The sequence below is a fragment of the Rhinoderma darwinii genome, chromosome 2 (assembly GCF_050947455.1).
Source record: "Rhinoderma darwinii isolate aRhiDar2 chromosome 2, aRhiDar2.hap1, whole genome shotgun sequence".
Lineage (NCBI taxonomy): Eukaryota > Metazoa > Chordata > Amphibia > Anura > Rhinodermatidae > Rhinoderma > Rhinoderma darwinii.
The window spans coordinates 400,543,197-400,563,561 of record NC_134688.1 but is presented as its reverse complement, the minus strand read 5'-3'; the positions used below and the strand labels follow the sequence as shown (position 1 = coordinate 400,563,561).

The following is a 20,365-nucleotide window of genomic DNA, read 5'->3' as shown; positions in this document are numbered from 1 at the left end:
AGGACCTACTCTTGTGTATAGCAAACAAATACTAATACAAAATACTGATCTAAATATGGTCTTGTAAAAATGGCTTTACAGTATTATAAATGCTCTTATAATTGTAAAGGATCTGCCAGGCACTACGTCTGGGTATACTCCCAGGATTAATCAGTCGACACCTGAGGCCAGACCTCTGAGACTGACACCTGCTCCCACCAATCAGGGTGGCAGGCTCAGGAGTGGGAGAGCCTATCGCGGCCTGGTCAGTCAGAGTTAGCTCCGCCCCCTGTCTATTTATACCTGCCGTTTTCTCTTCCTCCTTGCTTGTTATTCTTCTTGGATTCCTGGCCCCACTGCTGCCTTGCTCCAGCCTGCTTCTGCCGTGCTTCAGTTCCGTTTATCCTGCGTTGCTCTGCCCCTGGCTTGCCTCTGCTCCGTGCTCCCGTTTGTATACTCCACTACTTCCTGATCCTGACTGGCTCATTCACCGCTCCGTTTCCTCGCGGCGTTCCGTGGGCTACTGTATTCCCTTGCGTGTTCCCTGTTTGTACTCCCTTGCACTTAGACAGCGTAGGGACCGCCGTCAAGTTGTACCCCGTCGCCTAGGGCGGGTCGTTGCAAGTAGGCAGGAACAGGGCGGTGCGTAGATTAGGGCTCACTTGTTCCCTTCACCTCCTTCCTGCCATTACATAATAACAAGCCCTTACCTAGTCTACCATTTCTTCTACGCTGACGCTATCATGGACCCCCTTGAGACCCTGACCCAGCAGATGCAGGGCCTCTCCCTACAGGTCCAGGCCCTGGCTCAGAGGGTCAATCAGTCTGACGCTGCCTTTGTAGTACCCCTCACCTCACCTTTAGAACCCAACCTCAAGTTACCTGACCGGTTCTCAGGGGACCGTAAGACTTTTCTCTCCTTCCGGGAGAGTTGCAGACTTTATTTCCACCTAAGACCTCACTCCTCAGGTTCCGAGAACCAGCGGGTGGGTATCATTATATCCCGACTCCAGGAAGGGCCCCAAGAGTGGGCCTTCTCCTTGGCTCCTGACGCCCCTGAACTTTCCTCCGTTGATCGGTTTTTCTCTGCCCTCGGTCTCATTTACGACGAGACTGACAGGACTGCCTTAGCCGAGAGTCAGCTGGTGACCTTACGTCAGGGTAGGAGACCTGTTGAGGAATACTGTTCTGATTTTAGAAAGTGGTGCGTAGCTTCTCGGTGGAACGACCCGGCCCTAAAGTGCCAGTTTAGGTTAGGATTATCTGACGCCCTGAAGGATCTGCTGGTTAGCTACCCCTCTACTGACTCCCTAGACCAGGTTATGGCCCTAGCAGTACGACTTGACCGACGTCTCAGGGAACGTCAGCTTAAACGTTTCAATGTTTTCCCCTCTGACTGCCCTGCGATTCCCCCCGAGGTCCTGTCTCCTCGCTCTTCCACGGAGGACTCGGAGGTACCTATGCAACTCGGGGCCTCCATGTCCCCTCGACAACGTAGAGTTTCGCAGGAAGAATGGTCTCTGCTTCTATTGTGGGGACGACAAGCATCTACTGAACACCTGTCCCAGGCGCAAGAATAAGCAGCCGGAAAACTTCCGCGCCTAAGTGATCATCGGGGAGGTCACTTGGGCGCACAGGTATTTCCCGTTAATACTAAACGCAATAAGATTTTGCTTCCCTTTCAGGTCTCGTTTGCTGGCCGGTCTGCCACTGGCAGTGCCTTCGTGGATTCGGGCTCATCTGCTAATATCATGTCTGTGGAATTTGCTATGTCTCTAAAAATGCCTTTTATTGATTTACCTTATCCTATCCCGGTAGTGGGTATCGACTCCACTCCTCTTGCTAATGGTTATTTTACTCAGCATACTCCTGTTTTTGAACTCCGTGTTGGCTCCATGCATTTGGAGCAGTGCTCTGTACTGGTGATGCAGGGATTATCGTCCGATCTGGTATTAGGTCTTCCCTGGTTGCAGCTGCATAATCCCACGTTTGATTGGAATACTGGGGATCTCACCAAATGGGGTAGTGATTGGCTGATGTCATGTCTTTCGGTTAACTCTATTTCTCCCCGGGAGGAGGTGAACACGCTTCCTGAGTTTGTTCAGGACTTCGGTGATGTGTTTTCTAAGGAGGCCTCCGAGGTGTTGCCCCCTCATAGAGATTACGATTGCGCCATCGATTTGGTGCCTGGTGCCAAGCTTCCTAAGGGGAGGATATTTAATCTTTCATGTCCTGAACGTAAAGCTATGAGGGAGTATATCCAAGAATGCCTGGCCAAGGGTTTCATTCGCCCCTCGACTTCTCCTGTAGGTGCTGGCTTCTTCTTCGTGGGGAAGAAGGATGGTGGTCTTAGGCCGTGCATTGATTATCGGAACTTGAATAAGGTCACAGTAAGGAACCAGTATCCCCTTCCTTTGATTCCGGATCTTTTTAATCAGGTTCAGGGGGCCCAATGGTTCTCTAAGTTCGATCTACGGGGGGCATATAACCTTATCCGCATCAAAGAGGGGGATGAGTGGAAAACTGCGTTCAACACGCCCGAAGGTCATTTCGAATACCTAGTCATGCCCTTTGGGTTGTGTAATGCCCCTGCCGTCTTCCAGAATTTTATTAATGAAATTCTGAGAGATTACCTGGGTAATTTTCTTGTAGTGTACCTTGATGACATACTGGTGTTTTCCAAGGACTGGTCCTCGCACGTGGAGCATGTCAGGAAGGTCCTCCAGGTCCTTCGGGAAAATAATCTGTTTGCGAAGACCGAAAAATGTGTGTTTGGGGTACAGGAGATACCATTTTTAGGTCAAATCCTCACTCCTCATGAATTCCGCATGGACCCTGCCAAGGTTCAGGCTGTGGCGGAATGGGTCCAACCTGCCTCCCTGAAGGCGCTACAGTGTTTTTTGGGGTTCGCTAACTATTACAGGAGATTTATTGCCAACTTCTCGGTCGTCGCTAAGCCTCTTACGGACCTCACTCGCAAGGGTGCTGATGTCCTCCATTGGCCCCCTGAGGCCGTCCAGGCTTTTGAGACCCTCAAGAAGTGCTTTATCTCGGCCCCCGTGCTGGTTCAGCCCAACCAAAGGGAGCCATTTATTGTGGAGGTTGACGCGTCCGAGGTGGGAGTGGGGGCCGTCCTGTCCCAGGGTACCAGCTCCCTCACCCATCTCCGCCCCTGTGCTTACTTCTCTAGGAAGTTTTCGCCCACGGAGTGTAACTATGATATTGGCAACCGCAAACTTTTAGCCATTAAATGGGCTTTTGAAGAGTGGCGTCACTTCTTGGAGGGGGCCAGACACCAGATAACGGTCTTTACTGACCACAAGAATCTGGTTTTCCTAGAATCTGCCCGGAGGCTTAATCCTAGACAAGCTCGGTGGGCACTATTCTTTACCAGATTTAATTTCTTGGTTACCTATAGGGCTGGGTCCAAAAATATTAAGGCTGATGCACTGTCACGTAGTTTCATGGCTAATCCTCCTTCTGAGGATCCTGCTTGTATTTTACCCCCTGGTATAATTGTTTCTGCCACTGATTCTGACTTAGCCTCTGACATCGCGGCTGATCAAGGTTCAGCTCCCGGGAACCTCCCTGGGGACAAACTGTTTGTCCCCCTGCAATACCGGCTAAGGGTACTCAGGGAAAACCATGACTCCGCTCTATCTGGTCATCCTGGCATCTTGGGTACCAAACTCCTCATTACCAGAAACTATTGGTGGCCTGGGTTGCCTAAAGATGTTAGGGCTTACGTCGCCGCTTGTGAGGTCTGTGCTAGGTCCAAGACCCCTAGGTCCCGACCTGCGGGCTTACTACGTTCCTTGCCCATTCCCCAGAGACCTTGGACCCATATCTCCATGGATTTTATCACCGATTTGCCTCCATCTCAGGGCAAGTCGGTGGTGTGGGTGGTAGTAGACCGCTTCAGCAAGATGTGCCACTTTGTGCCCCTTAAGAAACTACCTAACGCCAAGACGTTAGCTTCTTTGTTTGTGAAACACATTCTGCGTCTCCATGGGGCCCCAGTCAATATCGTTTCGGACAGAGGGATACAATTTGTTTCCTTATTTTGGAGAGCTTTTTGTAAAAAGTTGGAGATTGATCTATCCTTCTCCTCCGCCTTCCATCCCGAAACTAATGGCCAAACGGAAAGGACTAACCAATCCCTGGAACAATATTTAAGGTGTTTCATTTCTGACTGTCAATTTGATTGGGTCTCATTCCTTCCCCTCGCCGAATTTTCCCTGAATAACCGGGTCAGTAACTCGTCAGGGGTCTCCCCGTTTTTCTGTAATTTCGGGTTTAATCCTAGGTTCTCCTCCGTTTCCCCTGGTTGTTCCAATAATCCCGAGGTAGAGGACGTTCATCGGGAACTGTGCACAGTCTGGGCCCAGGTTCAGAAGAACCTAGAGGCGTCCCAGAGCGTACAAAAGATTCAGGCTGATTGTAGACGTTCTGCTAACCCCCGGTTTGTCGTCGGGGATCTGGTGTGGTTGTCGTCGAGGAACTTGCGCCTTAAGGTCCCGTCCAGGAAGTTTGCTCCCCGATTTATTGGATCTTATAAGGTCATTGATGTCCTCAACGCTGTATCCTTCCGTCTGGAGCTGCCCCCATCCTTTCGCATACACGACGTTTTCCATGCCTCCCTCCTGAAACGCTGCTCCCCGTCCTGGTCCCCCTCGAGGAAACCTCCTGTTCCCGTTCTCACCCCTGAGGGGGTGGAATTCGAGGTGGCCAAGATTGTGGACAGTAGGATGATCCAGGGCTCCCTCCAGTACCTGGTCCATTGGAGAGGATACGGGCCGGAGGAGAGGACTTGGGTACCTGCTCGAGATGTTCACGCTGGGGTATTGATCAGGAGGTTCCACCTTCTCTTCCCCACTAAACCGGGTCCTCTTAGTAAGGGTCCGGTGGCCCCTCATAAAAGGGGGAGTACTGTAAAGGATCTGCCAGGCACTACGTCTGGGTATACTCCCAGGATTAATCAGTCGACACCTGAGGCCAGACCTCTGAGACTGACACCTGCTCCCACCAATCAGGGTGGCAGGCTCAGGAGTGGGAGAGCCTATCGCGGCCTGGTCAGTCAGAGTTAGCTCCGCCCCCTGTCCATTTATACCTGCCGTTTTCTCTTCCTCCTTGCTTGTTATTCTTCTTGGATTCCTGGCCCCACTGCTGCCTTGCTCCAGCCTGCTTCTGCCGTGCTTCTGCCTTGCTTCAGTTCCGTTTATCCTGCGTTGCTCTGCCCCTGGCTTGCCTCTGCTCCGTGCTCCCGTTTGTATACTTCACTACTTCCTGATCCTGACTGGCTCATTCACCGCTCCGTTTCCTCGCGGCGTTCCGTGGGCTACTGTATTCCCTTGCGTGTTCCCTGTTTGTACTCCCTTGCACTTAGACAGCGTAGGGACCGCCGCCAAGTTGTACCCCGTCGCCTAGGGCGGGTCGTTGCAAGTAGGCAGGGACAGGGCGGTGGGTAGATTAGGGCTCACTTGTTCCCTTCACCTCCTTCCTGCCATTACAATAATACTGCCATATTACTTACGTATTAGGTCAAGATGGGTTTTTAATCTTTGGATGTAAACAAGAACGTTCTCATTCACGCACAGCAAGCAGAGATCTTGAAAACAGTGAGGAATTAAAAAACAAAGTGTATAGCAGTGTTATTTAAAAATTGCAATTTACTGTATTACATCACTTTATCAATAGAGCTGTAATTTGAACTCTTTCTTGGTATTATTTGAGAAATATAAAGTGGTATTTACTTATGAATTGTGTGGCACTGCTACTTCAGTACTCTGTATGGCATGTATTTCAAACTACACCGTACTCTTGTGTGGGCACCCTCCTGTATGACGCTGATAGTCAGGTACTATAAGGTATAGTTATTTGTACACTGTATGACAGTATACCCCCTATGGGATGTAGAAAATCAAGAAAAGGTACCTCACAGGGTAGCATTTAACATAAGGCCTGCACTAGGTTGGACATCCCATCCAAAATACAAAGAAAATAAATAATAGTGTGAACAGAGACCTCTGTTTCCTTAGTCTGTAGTGCCCAAAAGATATTTATAAATGGAAATAAAAGTGGATCTCATTGATTTAAAAGGGATTTTATAGTAATGGGCAGGATAACGTAACATACAAAAAACAAGTCCATTGTCCCATATGTCATCCCAATTTTTGCATTAAAGTTATTGGGGCGATGGATGCGAAAGATGATAATGACACATGAGACAGATGTCATCCCAATTGAGTTCAATGTGGAACAACTGAAGTTTCTTTTTTTTTTTTTTTTTTTTTTTACATTGAACTCAGTGAGACAATGGATGGAAAACTGATGCAACAGATGAGAACTTTACTCATTAGCTGCGTTCATTGTGAATCATTTGTCATCTGTTGCTGAGAAGAAGAGATGACAGATGACAAATAAGGTGTGAAGTTTACAGTGGAGCATGCAGAATGTCCTTGATCTTGTGAGTTTGTAGTAAATGGACGTAGTATAATGTCTCACTGTTAATTATTAAAGGCCGGAGCTCAGGTGTCCTTACTACAACATATAATTGGTGGAAGTATCCAGGCAACTGGGAAAGTGAGATGCAGCGCACCATTGCCCGTGAAGTGAGTGAGCGTTAAATGGATACCTAGAATCTGATGCTTTTCATTTTGTTTCAGGTAGATCTCAGCTGTTAAAATGTCTAAACAGTCGGCATCACATGTCAGATCTCTCCAGGTATGTAGAATCAATGGGGTACATGATATCTTCTGCATGTACTGTAGATTTGGTGAAAAAATTGTCTAATGTTAATGTATATATATATATATATATATATATATATATATATATATATATATATATATATATACATTTATTGGCTGAATAAACCACTTATTTTTTCACATTTTGGAGTGCTGCAAGATTTCTACTTTTATATATATATATATATATACATCGAAAATATTTAATTTTTTTACAGGACTAGTTTATTTTTTCACTTATTTTTTTATTACCTTTTCTAGACAATGGTTCTATGCAAGACAAAGCGTTCACGTTGGATTTATTGGTTTTCAGATTTTACTATAGTTAGGGTTCTATAATTCTTAATGCAGCTCACAGATCACATGTGGATCTCTACCTTTATAATATAGTCTTAGTTACAATTTGGTCCTGTTGTATATTTCTATATGAGTTTATGTACTTATCCTATTCATATGGAGAGGGAATATGTAAATAAGGAAGTGGAGCTCAAATTGTAGCAGAGACTGGGGAAGATTTATCAACAGTGTCATACATTTAGGAGTCAGCAAATGGCACTACATTTATTGGTTAATAAGTGGTTAACCAGGATCCGAAAATATTTAGCTAATGGCTGAAAATGAGATATATTATCAATAGAAGCAGCACTACCCTATCCTTTCCCCCGGTGAACTAGCGCTGACGCTCCAGTGGCACTTCCGGTGATTGTTTACATGCATGTAGCATGTGACCGCTGCAGCCAATAATGTAGACTGTCTATATTATAGCTACAACACTAAAGTTGTATCAAACCAAAGTAGTTTCATAAAACAGGGTATAAAAATAGCATTTTAACTCATACATGAATAAATTGTTTATTTATTTCATTAGTCCAATGAATTAATTAAATATTTCAGTCAGTCATTTATGGCACATGCATTTATCCACTGATGGCCTGGGTTACACGGTGGGTGGTGGTACCTGAAACGGTTCCTCTTTATTATCAGCTGACCATTCTGACTAATAGGGATGGGGTGCCAATAGGGCATATGGAATGGGGTTGCCTCATCACAACTTTTCATAGTCCAAAAACATTTAGGTTCAATAAAAATGAGCAGGAAGACCAACGGTGTAAGTGCTGGTATTTTTAATTTTTTCCCAAGAACTTCTGAAAACATTATTTGGGGTCATTACTACCAGTGTACTATCTTTTTGTGACAACACATCTTCAAATAGTGTCACTTCTAATTTTCCATATTTCCATTCTATTTAACTCAGACCCCAGCGCTCAAAACAGAAAGATTATCGTTACTAATTGCAGCGCAGGGCACAGTTGCCAGTTACTTTATTTCCCACAGGAACGAATCACAAGGGATGACGAAGTCTTTGTACAGTATGCGTAGGGCACATCCTGATAACAAATATAAAGTGAATACGTCAGGGGAAGTTAAGTCTTTTCTATTTATCATTTAGTATGGAAAATCAGAAACCTCAGTTAAATTAATTATTTTTTACGGATATGGCATAACCATTATTGTATAGGTTTTGAATATTTCTTCTATCCTGACAGCTGGTGTCAATAACCTGACCTTCCTTGGGTAAATCCTGCATACCCATACCACTTACTTTTATAGGGAATATTGTTGACACCACATATAATTATCTGGGGGAGGCCAGTTGGTTTACAATGGCAACAAGGGATGAGCAGCTGAAAATTTAGAGCTCCTTTTTGCAGGGCAGATGCCAGTCAGATGTGCAGTAGTAGAGCTCATTCGCATGGCAATGCAGAGCTGAGGGAAATGGGGAGATCGGGGGAGATAGCTGTCTGCTGAACAAGCATTCTGCTGACAGGTATTTTAGGTGATTGGCTAGCTTTACCATGTGCACAAGGTATAATACCTCAGACAGGACAACCTGTTCTTATCAGTTAGCTAATACTCTTACAATGGCAGTTGGAGTAAGTAGCTTGTTATGTAACTTAACATCCTATAAAGGGGATTGTCCTAATACACACTATAAAATAGGTCCAAACTGAACATACATTGTACATCATACATATAGATACATCTGTGGCGCTGTGATATTAGCACAAATATATTTACATTTCAGCAAGGATATTAGAATATATGTTTTGTTAGATAATAATACAACAGGCATTAAAATAAAACAAAGTTATTTTCATATATAAACAGACTGAATACACACACTCCTACACACTGTCATATCTATACACAACGCACACCAGTGACATACTGTACTACCATAGAGGCAGGGCATGCGACTGCTAGGGGCTACCTGCAGCCAGAACTATGGGGGGTGGGGGGAGAGCTCACTGCACATTGGTTTAGCTCCCCCAGTGACAGCTGCAGTTTGTCAATTATTTCATTTTTCAAGTCAGAAAAAAAAGAGATCCCCTATACTAGGGGTCTCAAACTCACCCAGGTAAAAGGGCTGCACATAGAAAAAATGGGACGTTGACGGGCCATTACTTTCAAATTTAATACAATACAAAATGATTGTTAATCAATTAGTTATTTGAACTACTATAGCAACACTACATTACTATAATAATACTGCATTACTATAACAATACTACATTACTATAATACCACATTACTATAACATTACTACATTACTATAACAATACTACATTACTATAATACCACATTACTATAACATTACTACATTACTATAACAAGAATGTCAAGATTGGGCAGCCCCTTTTTGGATAATGCCACAGTGCCCTCTGTAGATACTGCCACAGTGCCCTCTGTAGATACTGCCACAGTGCCCTCTGTAGATAATGCCACAGTGCCCTCTGTAGATAATGCCACAGTGCCCTCTATAGATAGTGCCACAATGCCCTCTGTAGATCGTGCCACACACACCCCTTTGTACATATTGCCACACACCTCCCCTCTGTAGATAGTGCCACACACACACCCTTATGGATATGCCCCCACACACACCCTACAGGTAATACCACCCCCTATATACAGCTCCATTGGGGCTCCCTCTAGGAGTGGAATCCCCAGCCAGAACGCTGCTGGAAGAGCCCCTGAAGTCACTGTCCATATATGGACAGTGACGTCAGGGGATCCTCATGGACCGGATTCCCTGGCCAGAGTGTTGCCGACACTCTGGCCGGGGATTCCTCTGCTGGAGAAGCCCCTAAAGTCACTGTCCATATAGAGCTATCTACAGGGAGGAGCTGTTAATAGGGTGGGGTGTGTGGGGCACTATCTACAGGGGGGTTTGCACTATCTACAGGGCACTGTGTGGCCATTGCTCACCTACCACCAACGATCCAGCAGCACGACAAAGGGACTGTGCTTCTTTATGATGTCATATAGGAGAGCCGACTCGCTCTTCCTTCGGCCTGCTCTTTCATCTCCCGGGGGAGCTTCCGTGCCCCGTGGGCCGCAGATGACAACCTCAGGTGCCCAATGTTGCCCGTGGGCCAAGTGTTTGAGACCCCTGCCCTATAGAGTTAATTATCACTGAATTTTGGACATAAATACATAATAATGGGCATTAGAGAGATTGTCTCTTAAGACATGAATATAGCAGATATGGGACCCCCCCCCCCTATGTTCTAGAAATCAAAAAACTATGGTACAACACTTGTAAAAAGCAGCTTATCCCAGGCATTGAATCCTCTATGCTCAGGCATATCTTCTAACATTAAATAAAACAGAACATTTTATTGATATCCAATGGGAAGTCCGTTCACTTCTTCCTGCAGATGTTTCCATAGATGAATCCACTGTGAGGTTGCTTAGATGTTGGTTCATAGATTTTTTTTAGAAAGAAGAAAGATCTAGCCTTGTTTTGTAAATTCTCCTGCTGAACCATCATGATAAAGTTCGAAAATACCAGGGGGTAATAGACATTATTCCCTCAGAATGGAACAAACTGAAAATGGTAACGCCGGAAATCAGCCACGTGACATAAAACGTTTGTGCCTTGTATTGTGATGTTGTGGAAAATTGCTAATAAAACTTTTGTAGAAAGTAGAATAGTGTGCGCTTAGTTAAAGAGGCTCTGTCACCAGATTATAAGTGCCCTATCTCCTGATCGGCGCTGTAATGTAGATAACAGGAGTGGTTTTTATTTTGAAAAACTATCATTTTTAGCAAGTTATGAGCTAGTTTAGATTTATGCTAATGAGTTTCTCAATGGACAACTGGGCGTGTTTTTACTTTTTACCAATTGGGTGTTGTACAGAGGAGTGTATGAGGCTGACCAATCAGTGACTAATCAGTGTCTTACACTTCTCATTGTTCCAGCCCAGCATGATCCACAGCACAGTGTGATTGTGCAGTGAAAGAAGCTGGGCTGGAACAATGAGAAGTGTATGATGCTGATTGGTCACTGATTGGTCAGCCTCATACAACCTCTGTACAACGCCCAGTTGGTAAAAAGTAAAAACACGCCCAGTTGTCCATTGAGAAACTCATTAGCATAAAGCTAAACTAGCTCATAACTTGCTCAAAAATGATCGTTTTTCTAATTAAAAACCACTGCTGTCACCTACATCACAGCGCCAATCAGATTATGTAGGAGATAGGGCACTTATAATCTGGTGACAGAGCCTCTTTAAATGTAACTAATAATAGACTTCTTTATCTATTAGGCTAATCTCAATATTCCTATGGGAGCATTCCGACCTGGTGCCGGACAACCACCCAAAAGAAGAGAATTTACTCCTGAAGCAGAACAGGTAAGAATCAATGAAGGACATTCATAGTAAGAATATATTTTTGTCAGCATTACCATGATTATTATCATCAGCAATAATTTTTTATTTTGAAAGATGTCATGCCTTTTTTGACTGTACAGTAGGTAGAATGGTATGTATGTGATATACAGTTTTTTTTAATATTAACTTTTTTATGCTGTGATACAATATACACAGTAAAATTCCTATAATTTAACATCAATGGGAACTGCTAGGTGGGGGATTATCAAATACTATGGATTATCCAATGGTTGCGGAAATATATATATACACACATATATGCACACACACACGCACATATATATATATAATGCACTAAGCAAACAAGTGCCACACAGAATTAAACATTCCTCTCATTCCTAGTCCCCAGTATCGCTTCCCTCTAATTCCTAGTTCCCAGCATGGCTCCTACTCTCATCCTTAGTCCACAGCATGACGCCCCTCTCATTTCTATTCCCCAGCATAGTCCCCCTCTGCATGGCTACCCTCTCATTCCTAGTTCCCAGCATGTCTTCCCCTATTATTCCTAGTCCCCAGCATGACTCCCCACTTATTCCTGAGGAAGCTCCCTAAGGCATACGTTTAACGTATACCTCTGACGGATGCCATACAGTGGCATCCGTCGCACATAGGCTCCTATGTTAAAAATAAAAAATTATACCGTGTTATATACTTTTTTTTGTGGGATCCCTCAGGATGAAATAGCATAGTCAACTACGATATTACATCCGCCCAAAAAAAGGTATAACAATGTATACCAACCCAACCGAGGCCAAAAGGACACTCTTTTGGCCTCCATTGGGCTAACGATGCCCTAAGGACAGATTTAGCTTGCACGTCTGGAGTTTCCCCGATGTACCTGCTAAGCGTAGGGCAAAAAAACGTGATGTGCACAGGCCCTAAAATTTTATAGGTCCCCCTCTGACCACTAAAACAGCTCTGACCCATCGAGGCATCAACTCCACAAGACCTCTGAAGGTGTCATGTGGTATCTGGTTAGCATCAGATCTTTAAGTTGCGAGGTTGGGCCGTCATGGATTGGACTTGTTTTTTCAGAACATCCCACACATGCTCGATTGGATTGAATTTGAAGGCTAAGTTAACGTATGGACCACTCTGTCATGTTCCTCAAACCTTTCCTGAACAGTTTTTGTAGTGTGACAGGGTGCATTATTCTGCTGAAAATGCCTCTGCCATTAGGGAATGCCATTGCCATGAAGCGGTATACTTGATCTGTAACAATGTTTAGGTAGGTGGTATGAGCCAAAGTAACATACACATAAATGCCAGAACCCAAGATTTTCCAACATAACAATGGCCAGAGCATCACACTGCCTACACTAGCTTTCCTTCTTCCCATAGTGCATCCTGGTGCACACGCCCCCTCTGTCCACATGATGTAAAAGAAAACTTGGTTTATTAGGCCACCTTCTTACATTGCTCCATGTTGCAGTTCTGATAGTCACGTGCCAATTGTAGGCCTTTTTGACAGCAGACAGAGGTCAGCATGGACACTCTGACCGGTCTGTGGCAATGCACCCCCAAACGCAGCAAGCTGCAATAACCAGCATTAAATTTTTCAGCAATTTATGCTACAGTAGCTCTTCTGTGAGATCGGGACAGATAGGCTAGACTTCACTCCATGCACATCAATGAGCTGGTTCACTGCTTGTCCTTTCTTGGACCACTTTTAGTAGGTACAAACCACTGCATACTGGGTACACCGCACAAGATCTGCCGTCTTGGAGATGTCTCTAGCATTACAACTTGGCCCTTGTCAAGTCGCTCAGATCCTTACTCTTACCCATTTTTCCTGCTCGGGTTATTCACTTCAGTGGTATTAATGTTATAGAAGTAAATGGGGGAGGAATCCTCCAGCTCACCTATCCTATGTCCGAGCCCGGACAGCGCACGGATCCTTGTGGCGGCACACAATGGAGATCAAAGCAGAAAAAGAGAAACGTAATCCTGCGCTGTATTTAAAAGGACGTAATATCACAACTTTAATCCAAATATATTAAAAAGTCCATATACATAGGGGTGGATGCATCAGATAGCAGGCCTACGTGTTTCAGACAAATCGCTTGTCGTCTTGCAACAAGCCATGAGTAAGGACAAGCGATTTGTGCCTTTGGGCCTCCTTAGGCACAAGGGCCCGGTAGCGACTGCCACCTCTGCACGCCCCTGTATGTATATATATATATATATATATATATATATATATATGTGTGTGTGTGTGTACAAGGGCCATATATATATATATTTATATATATGTTTAACTTAATTCTCAGTATATGAATCATCAGATAATGACATTATTTAAATCAGGTTTTTATTTTAAATAGATTTTTTTTATATATGACTATCCATATTTCTGTAGTTCGCTTTGCTGTATAGTCTGGTACAAAGTCAGTGGAGGGTGGGGGGCTTAAAGAGGATCTGTCACTAGTTTATTAACGCCCTACCTCCTAACTAATCTAATAGGCTCTGTGATGCTGATAACTACAGTGTCATTTTTTTCCAAAAACTTTTATTATTTGCAAAGTTATGTTCATTTTTCTAAATATGCTAATTTGGCTATTTTTGCCAAATGGGAGGTTACTCTTTCTTTTCACTCGGGCGGCATAATGTTTTCTGCATGACGCTGTCCAATCAGTGTCATACATTTCTCCTCTTCCCAGCCCAACAACACAGCGTGATCATATAATATACAGCTTCCATTCCTGATGGTGCTTTGGTGATACCTCCGGTTGTTTCACAGCTAGAACATGAATCTCATCTTTCATATGCCACCATGACTATTTGAAGTGATTCCCCTTCCCTCCAGCCTCAGTCTCTCACACTGTGTGAAGCAGCTTCATGCTGATAGGACAGCGTCAGAGGCTGTGAGGTAGCTCCACCTCAGGAGAATCGCTGCAGTTACCTCCCACTTGTCAAGGTATAGCCTCATTTGCATATTTAGAAAGAAAACTAGTTAATGAAACTAAAATAAAATTCCATCCCATTATTACGTCTTCCAAAATTTTAGATTTTAAAAATGGACACTTAAAGGGGATTTCCAGCGAAAAAGTAAAATCAACCATGATGGCTAAACTTTCATTTTGCAATTTATTGAACTTTCTAACATATTGGTGCAAAGGAAAAGTGAAGTAATTGCCTATGGTGACCAATCAGATTCCACCTCTCATTTTTAAGAGGCCTTTTGGAAAATAAAAGCAGGAACCTGATTGGTTGCCATGGGCAACTACTCCACTTTTCCTTTGCACCAGTTTTCTTACATCTCCCTTATTGTCTGTTGCCTGTTTCTGAGAAGCCACATTAAAATTGAGGCACAATATGGCTGTACAGTACTTCCTGTTGTTAATTGTTCTTTTATAGTATTTCGAATGACACATAACCACTGAAATCACTGATTTCCATATAACACTGGACGAGCAGAACAGGACACAAGACCACGGGAGCTAGCTTTTCCTATATTTTACACTTTAAACTTTATTATAATGTTTGTTAATTTCTTTATTTTGTCTTAAAACAATGTTTTTGTTAAATTTTCAAATAAACAGTATCAATACAAGCAAATGCAACGTAGCGTCTCCTTCGTTACAGAAGACCATAATATAGAAGTTACCTAACACTAAGGGTATGTTCACACACACTAATTACGGACGTAAATCGGGCATATTAACCCCCGAATTACGTCCGAAATTACGGCTTGAATGCGTTGACAAACATCTGCCCATTGAAAGCAATGGGCTGACGTTTGTCTGTTCACACGAGGCGTATATTTACGCGCCGCTGTCAAAAGACGGCGCGTAAATAGACGCCCGTGTCAAAGAAGTGACCTGTCACTTCTTGGGGCGTAATTGGAGCCGTTATTCATTGACTCCAATGAAAAGCAGCACCAATTACGTCCGTAATGGACGCGGCGTTCAAGCGCCTGCACATGCCGTTACGGCTGAAATGACAGGGCTGTTTTCTCCTGAAAACAGCCCCGTAATTTCGGCCGTTACGGACGCTGCCGTGTGAACATACCCTAACACATAGTTATGACACCGGTATATTCATGAGAAGAACGCGTCTCCCACCTCTCCTTTCCTATTCCAGCCCTCCTTACAGCGATAGACAGGTTGCCAACAATCACCGCCAAGAGGTCCTATCAGCCAAACAGCACAATATTTTTTGTGACGTTTTGACTAAAAGTAGAACAGATCTGTCCCTGTAACATGCTGCCCTATGGCTTCGTTCACATCTGCGTCGGGGTTCCGTTCTGACGTTACATCTGAGCTTTCCGTCAGAACGGGACCCTGAACAGACACAAACTGACACAAACAGAAACCAGATATTTCCATTTCCATCACCATTGATTTCAATGGTGACGGATCAGGTGCCCTCTGTTTGTCACTGTGGTGCATCGGACACGTAGTTTTGCCGGAAGCAATAGTCTAGTCGACTACGCTATTGCTTGCGGCAAAACGATGGGCACCGGTGCACAACAGAGACAAACGGAAACCATGGGCACCGGATCCGTCACCATTGAAATCAATGGTGATGGAAACGGAAATCTCTGGTTTTCGTTTGTGTCAGTTTATGTCAGTTTGTGTCTGTTCAGGGTCCCGTTCTGACGGAAAGCTGACGTCAGAACGGGACCCCAACACAGATGTGAATGAAGCCTTACCTACCGAGGTGACAGATCCGCTTTAACTACCAATCTGACGTTATTTTTTTGGGGGAAATTTTGTATATGAATAATGATACTTATTTATGGCCACAGAGTGTCAGTATAACCCCACAACAGAATTCAAATATTGTCAAACTCTACTACATTGTAACTATCCAGCATGTAGTGTTTCCGAGATCTGAGTCAGTAAAGGTTTCCATGGCAACCATGTTAAATCATGTTTAGTCCTATGTTTAGGCAGTACTAATATTTATGTAACTGTATGTCATTATACAAAGTATAGGGAAGGTGCATATCATTCATGTATTTCTCTTTATGATCCAAATTTCTATTAAGAGATACAGTAAATATGGTGGAGTGGTCACAGTTATCTATCAACTTTTTTTTCCCTGTGTTAATACCGAGGTGGCTCCAGAATAGCTATTAGCTCTTAGGACTGCAGGCCTACACTGAAAAGAATGAATATCCTTTGATTTTAATAGGCATATGTAATAAGTGCAATAAATGAGCAGCTACGGAGGGGCTACCCAAGAAATAGGAGCTGATCATCGGAGCAGTACGTCCGCATTCAGCTTGTTTATGGGGAGCAGATTATTTGAAAATGACAAATTCGTCCCAGCTACATCTGTATATAGAATATTCCATAATAATTTATGGTTTAAACCTTTGATGCGCTTTTTTTTTTCTCTGTATGTGTTTGGGCATCCTAAACATAGTTTTATTATAATTATTTTGTTTTAGCGCCTCAGCTACTATGTATCCATGGGATGTGAATGCACTCTACAGCTCTATACCCAATCAACAATGGTGTAGGGCTGTGGAGCACTTTCTACGTGGCAGGGGGTCCACATTTTAAGCTCACAATGATTTTGTGGTGAATTTTCTAAAATTTGTGCTTGAACATAAAGTCCAACAGAAAGATTTCCACCAGCTCAGGGTCGTGGCTATGAGGATTCTATGTGAGCCGACTTATGCCAACTACAGGTGGTCTTTAATGAAGAGATAGAGAACTAAACATCATCAATTCTTTTATGATTTAGAATCATTGATGACAGTGGCGGATTAAGTAGACCATGGGCCCTGGGCTGTTACCCAAACTTGGGCCCCCCTTCCTCACCGCCGCCCTGCCGCGCCGTAACTATTTTTAACACTACCTTTTTGGGCAAGCATTAACAGTGTTACGATTTCCCTTGTCACAGCGCGGTGTCCCTACATACTGACAGTATCACACTGTGCAGGGACACAACCTCCTGACAAGGAGAATTGTCTATCAGTCCTGGACTGCAGAAAGACTTTTTGTGAAATACAAGGATTTCCTATAATAAACATGTCAGGAGAGGTGACAGATTCTCTATAAATCTAGTGACTCACAGGTGATGACGTCTCAGATTCTAGTAGTTTTTTTTCCTCTTTTCTTCTCCATCCGGTACAGCGCTCATGACGACTTCTCCCGGCCATGACTCATTTCTGCAGAATTTGCCACTCAGATGTTTTTGGCTCCTCACTTTTCCAACATTTCCACACCTATAAACGAAAATAAAGTGATCATGATGCCACATACTATACCCCTAAATATAATAGCACCAAAGACTGCGCGCCTGAATATAATAATACCACACACTGTAAAACACCACATACACACAGCCCCCTGTACATAGTGCCACACACAGCCCCTGTAGATATTACACACCCCCATAGATATCGCCATACACAGCCCCCTCTATATATCACACATCCCCCCCGTAGAGAGCGTTACACACAGCCCCCTATAGATAGTGCCATACAGCCCCCCTGTAGAGAGCACCACACAGCCCTCCCCCTCTTGTAAATAGCACCAAAAAGCCCCCCTTATAAAGAGCGCCACACACATACCACTGTGGATAGCACTACACAGCCCCCACTTGTATATAGTGCCACACAGCCCTCCCCCTTTGTATATAGTGCCACACAGCGCTCCCCCTTGTATATAGTGCCACACAGCGTTCCCCCTTGTATATAGTGCCACACAGCGCTCCCCCTTGTATATAGTGCCTCACAGCGCTCCCCCTTGTATATAGTGCCACAAGGTTATGTACACATTTAAAAACGTTATATTATATATATATATATATATATATATATATATATATATACACTACCGTTCAAAAGTTTAGGGTCACTTAGAAATGTCCTTATTTTTTCAAGAAAAGCACAGGTTTTCCTGCGCTAAATTGTAATCTTAGATGTGATAGATTTGAGGTGGATCCTGCGTGTCACTGATCCTGTCAGTTCTACTGACCTGACGGATACAGGATACAAAGCAGCTGTATCTCAAAAAGTAAAAATATTTTTTAATAAAATCAATCAATCACACTGATACACACACATACTAATATATATACACTACCGTTCAAAAGTTTGGGGTCACCCAGACAATTTTTTGTTTTCCGTGAAAACTCACACTTATATTTATCAAATGAGTTGCAAAATGACTAGAAGATATAGTCAAGACATTGACAAGGTTAGAAATAATGATTTTTATTTCAAATAATAATTTTCTCCTTCAAACTTTGCTTTCGTCAAAGAATGCTCCATTTGCAGCAATTACAGCATTGCAGACCTTTGGCATTCTAGCTGTTAATTTGCTGAGGTAATCGGGAGAAATTTCACCCCATGCTTCCAGAAGCCCCTCCCACAAGTTGGATTGGCTTGATGGGCACTTCTTGTGTGCCATACGGTCAGGCTGCTCCCACAACAGCTCTATGGGGTTGAGATCTGGTGACTGCGCTGGCCACTCCATTACAGATAGAATACCAGCTGCCTGCTTCTTCCCTAAATAGTTCTTCCATAATTTGGAGGTGTGCTTTGGGTCATTGTCCTGTTGTAGGATGAAATTGGCTCCAATCAAGCCCTGTCCACAGGGTATGGCATGGCATTGCAAAATGGAGTGATAGCCTTCCTTATTCAAAATCCCTTTTACCTTGTACAAATCTCCCACTTTACCAGCACCAAAGCAACCCCAGACCATCACATTACCTCCACCATGCTTGACAGATGGCGTCAGGCACTCTTCCAGCATCTTTTCAGTTGTTCTGCGTCTCACAAATGTTCTTCTGTGTGATCCAAACACCTCAAACTTCGATTCGTCTGTCCATAACACTTTTTTCCAATCTTCCTCTGTCCAATGTCCTTTTATTAGCCAGTCTCAGATATGGCTTTTTCTATGCCACTCAGCCCTGAAGGCCAGCATCCCGGAGTCGCCTCTTCACTGTAGACGTTGACACTGGCGTTTTGCGGGTACTATTTAATGAAGCTGCCAGTTGAGAACCTGTGAGGCGTCTATTTCTCAAACTAGAGACTCTAATGTACTTGTCTTGTTGCTCAGTTGTGCAGCGGGGCCTCCCACTTCTCTTTCTACTTTGGTTAGAGCCTGTTTGTGCTGTCCTCTGAAGGGAGTAGTACACACCGTTGTAGGAAATCTTCAGTTTCTTGGCAATTTCTCGCATGGAATAGCCTTCATTTCTAAAAACAAGAATAGACTGTCGAGTTTCACATGAAAGCTCTATTTTTCTAGCCATTTTGAGAGTTTAATCGAACCCACAAATGGAATGCTCCAGATTCTCAACTAGCTCAAAGGAAGGTCAGTTTTATAGCTCCTCTAAACAGCAAAACTGTTTACAGCGGTACTAACATAATTGCACAAGGGTTTTCAAGTGTTTTCTAATCATCCATTAGCCTTCTAACACAGTTAGCAAACACAATGTACCATTAGAACACTGGAGTGATGGTTGCTGGAAATGGGCCTCTGTACACCTATGTAGATATTGCATTAAAAACCAGACGTTTGCAGCTAGAATAGTCATTTAGCACATTAACAATGTATAGAGTATATTTCTGATTAATTTCTCCTGAAAACAGCTCCGTAATTTCAGCCGTAATTGACGTTATCGTGTGCACATGCCCTTAGGCTTCGTTCACATATGTGTCAGAGCTCCGTTCCGGCATTCCATTGGAGCATTCCATCAGAACGGAACCCTGACTGAAACAAACAGAAACCATTAGTTTGTCTCCGTTGTACAAGGTTTCAGTAGTTTTGACGGAATGAATAGCGCAGTCGACTACGTTATTGCTTCCGTCAAAATGATGGAACCCTTGCACAACGAAGACAAACTGAAACCATTTACACCGGATCCATGATCATTGAAATTAATGGTGATGCAAACGGAAACCTCTGGTTTACGTTTATTTCAGTCAGGGTCCCG

General features: G+C 43.7%; 1 protein-coding gene across 1 annotated transcript in view; it reads left to right on the top strand.

Annotated features, from left to right (window-relative positions):
- The window catches only part of SMPX (small muscle protein X-linked), a 107,260-nt gene that overhangs the window by 33,090 nt on the left and 53,805 nt on the right, over positions 1 to 20,365 (top strand). The window contains exons 2-3 of the mRNA XM_075850789.1: positions 6,645 to 6,702; positions 11,342 to 11,428. Of these exons, the coding sequence (XP_075706904.1) occupies positions 6,664 to 6,702; positions 11,342 to 11,428 (126 nt within the window). The 5' untranslated portion in view covers positions 6,645 to 6,663. The remainder of the gene's footprint in view (positions 1 to 6,644; positions 6,703 to 11,341; positions 11,429 to 20,365) is intronic.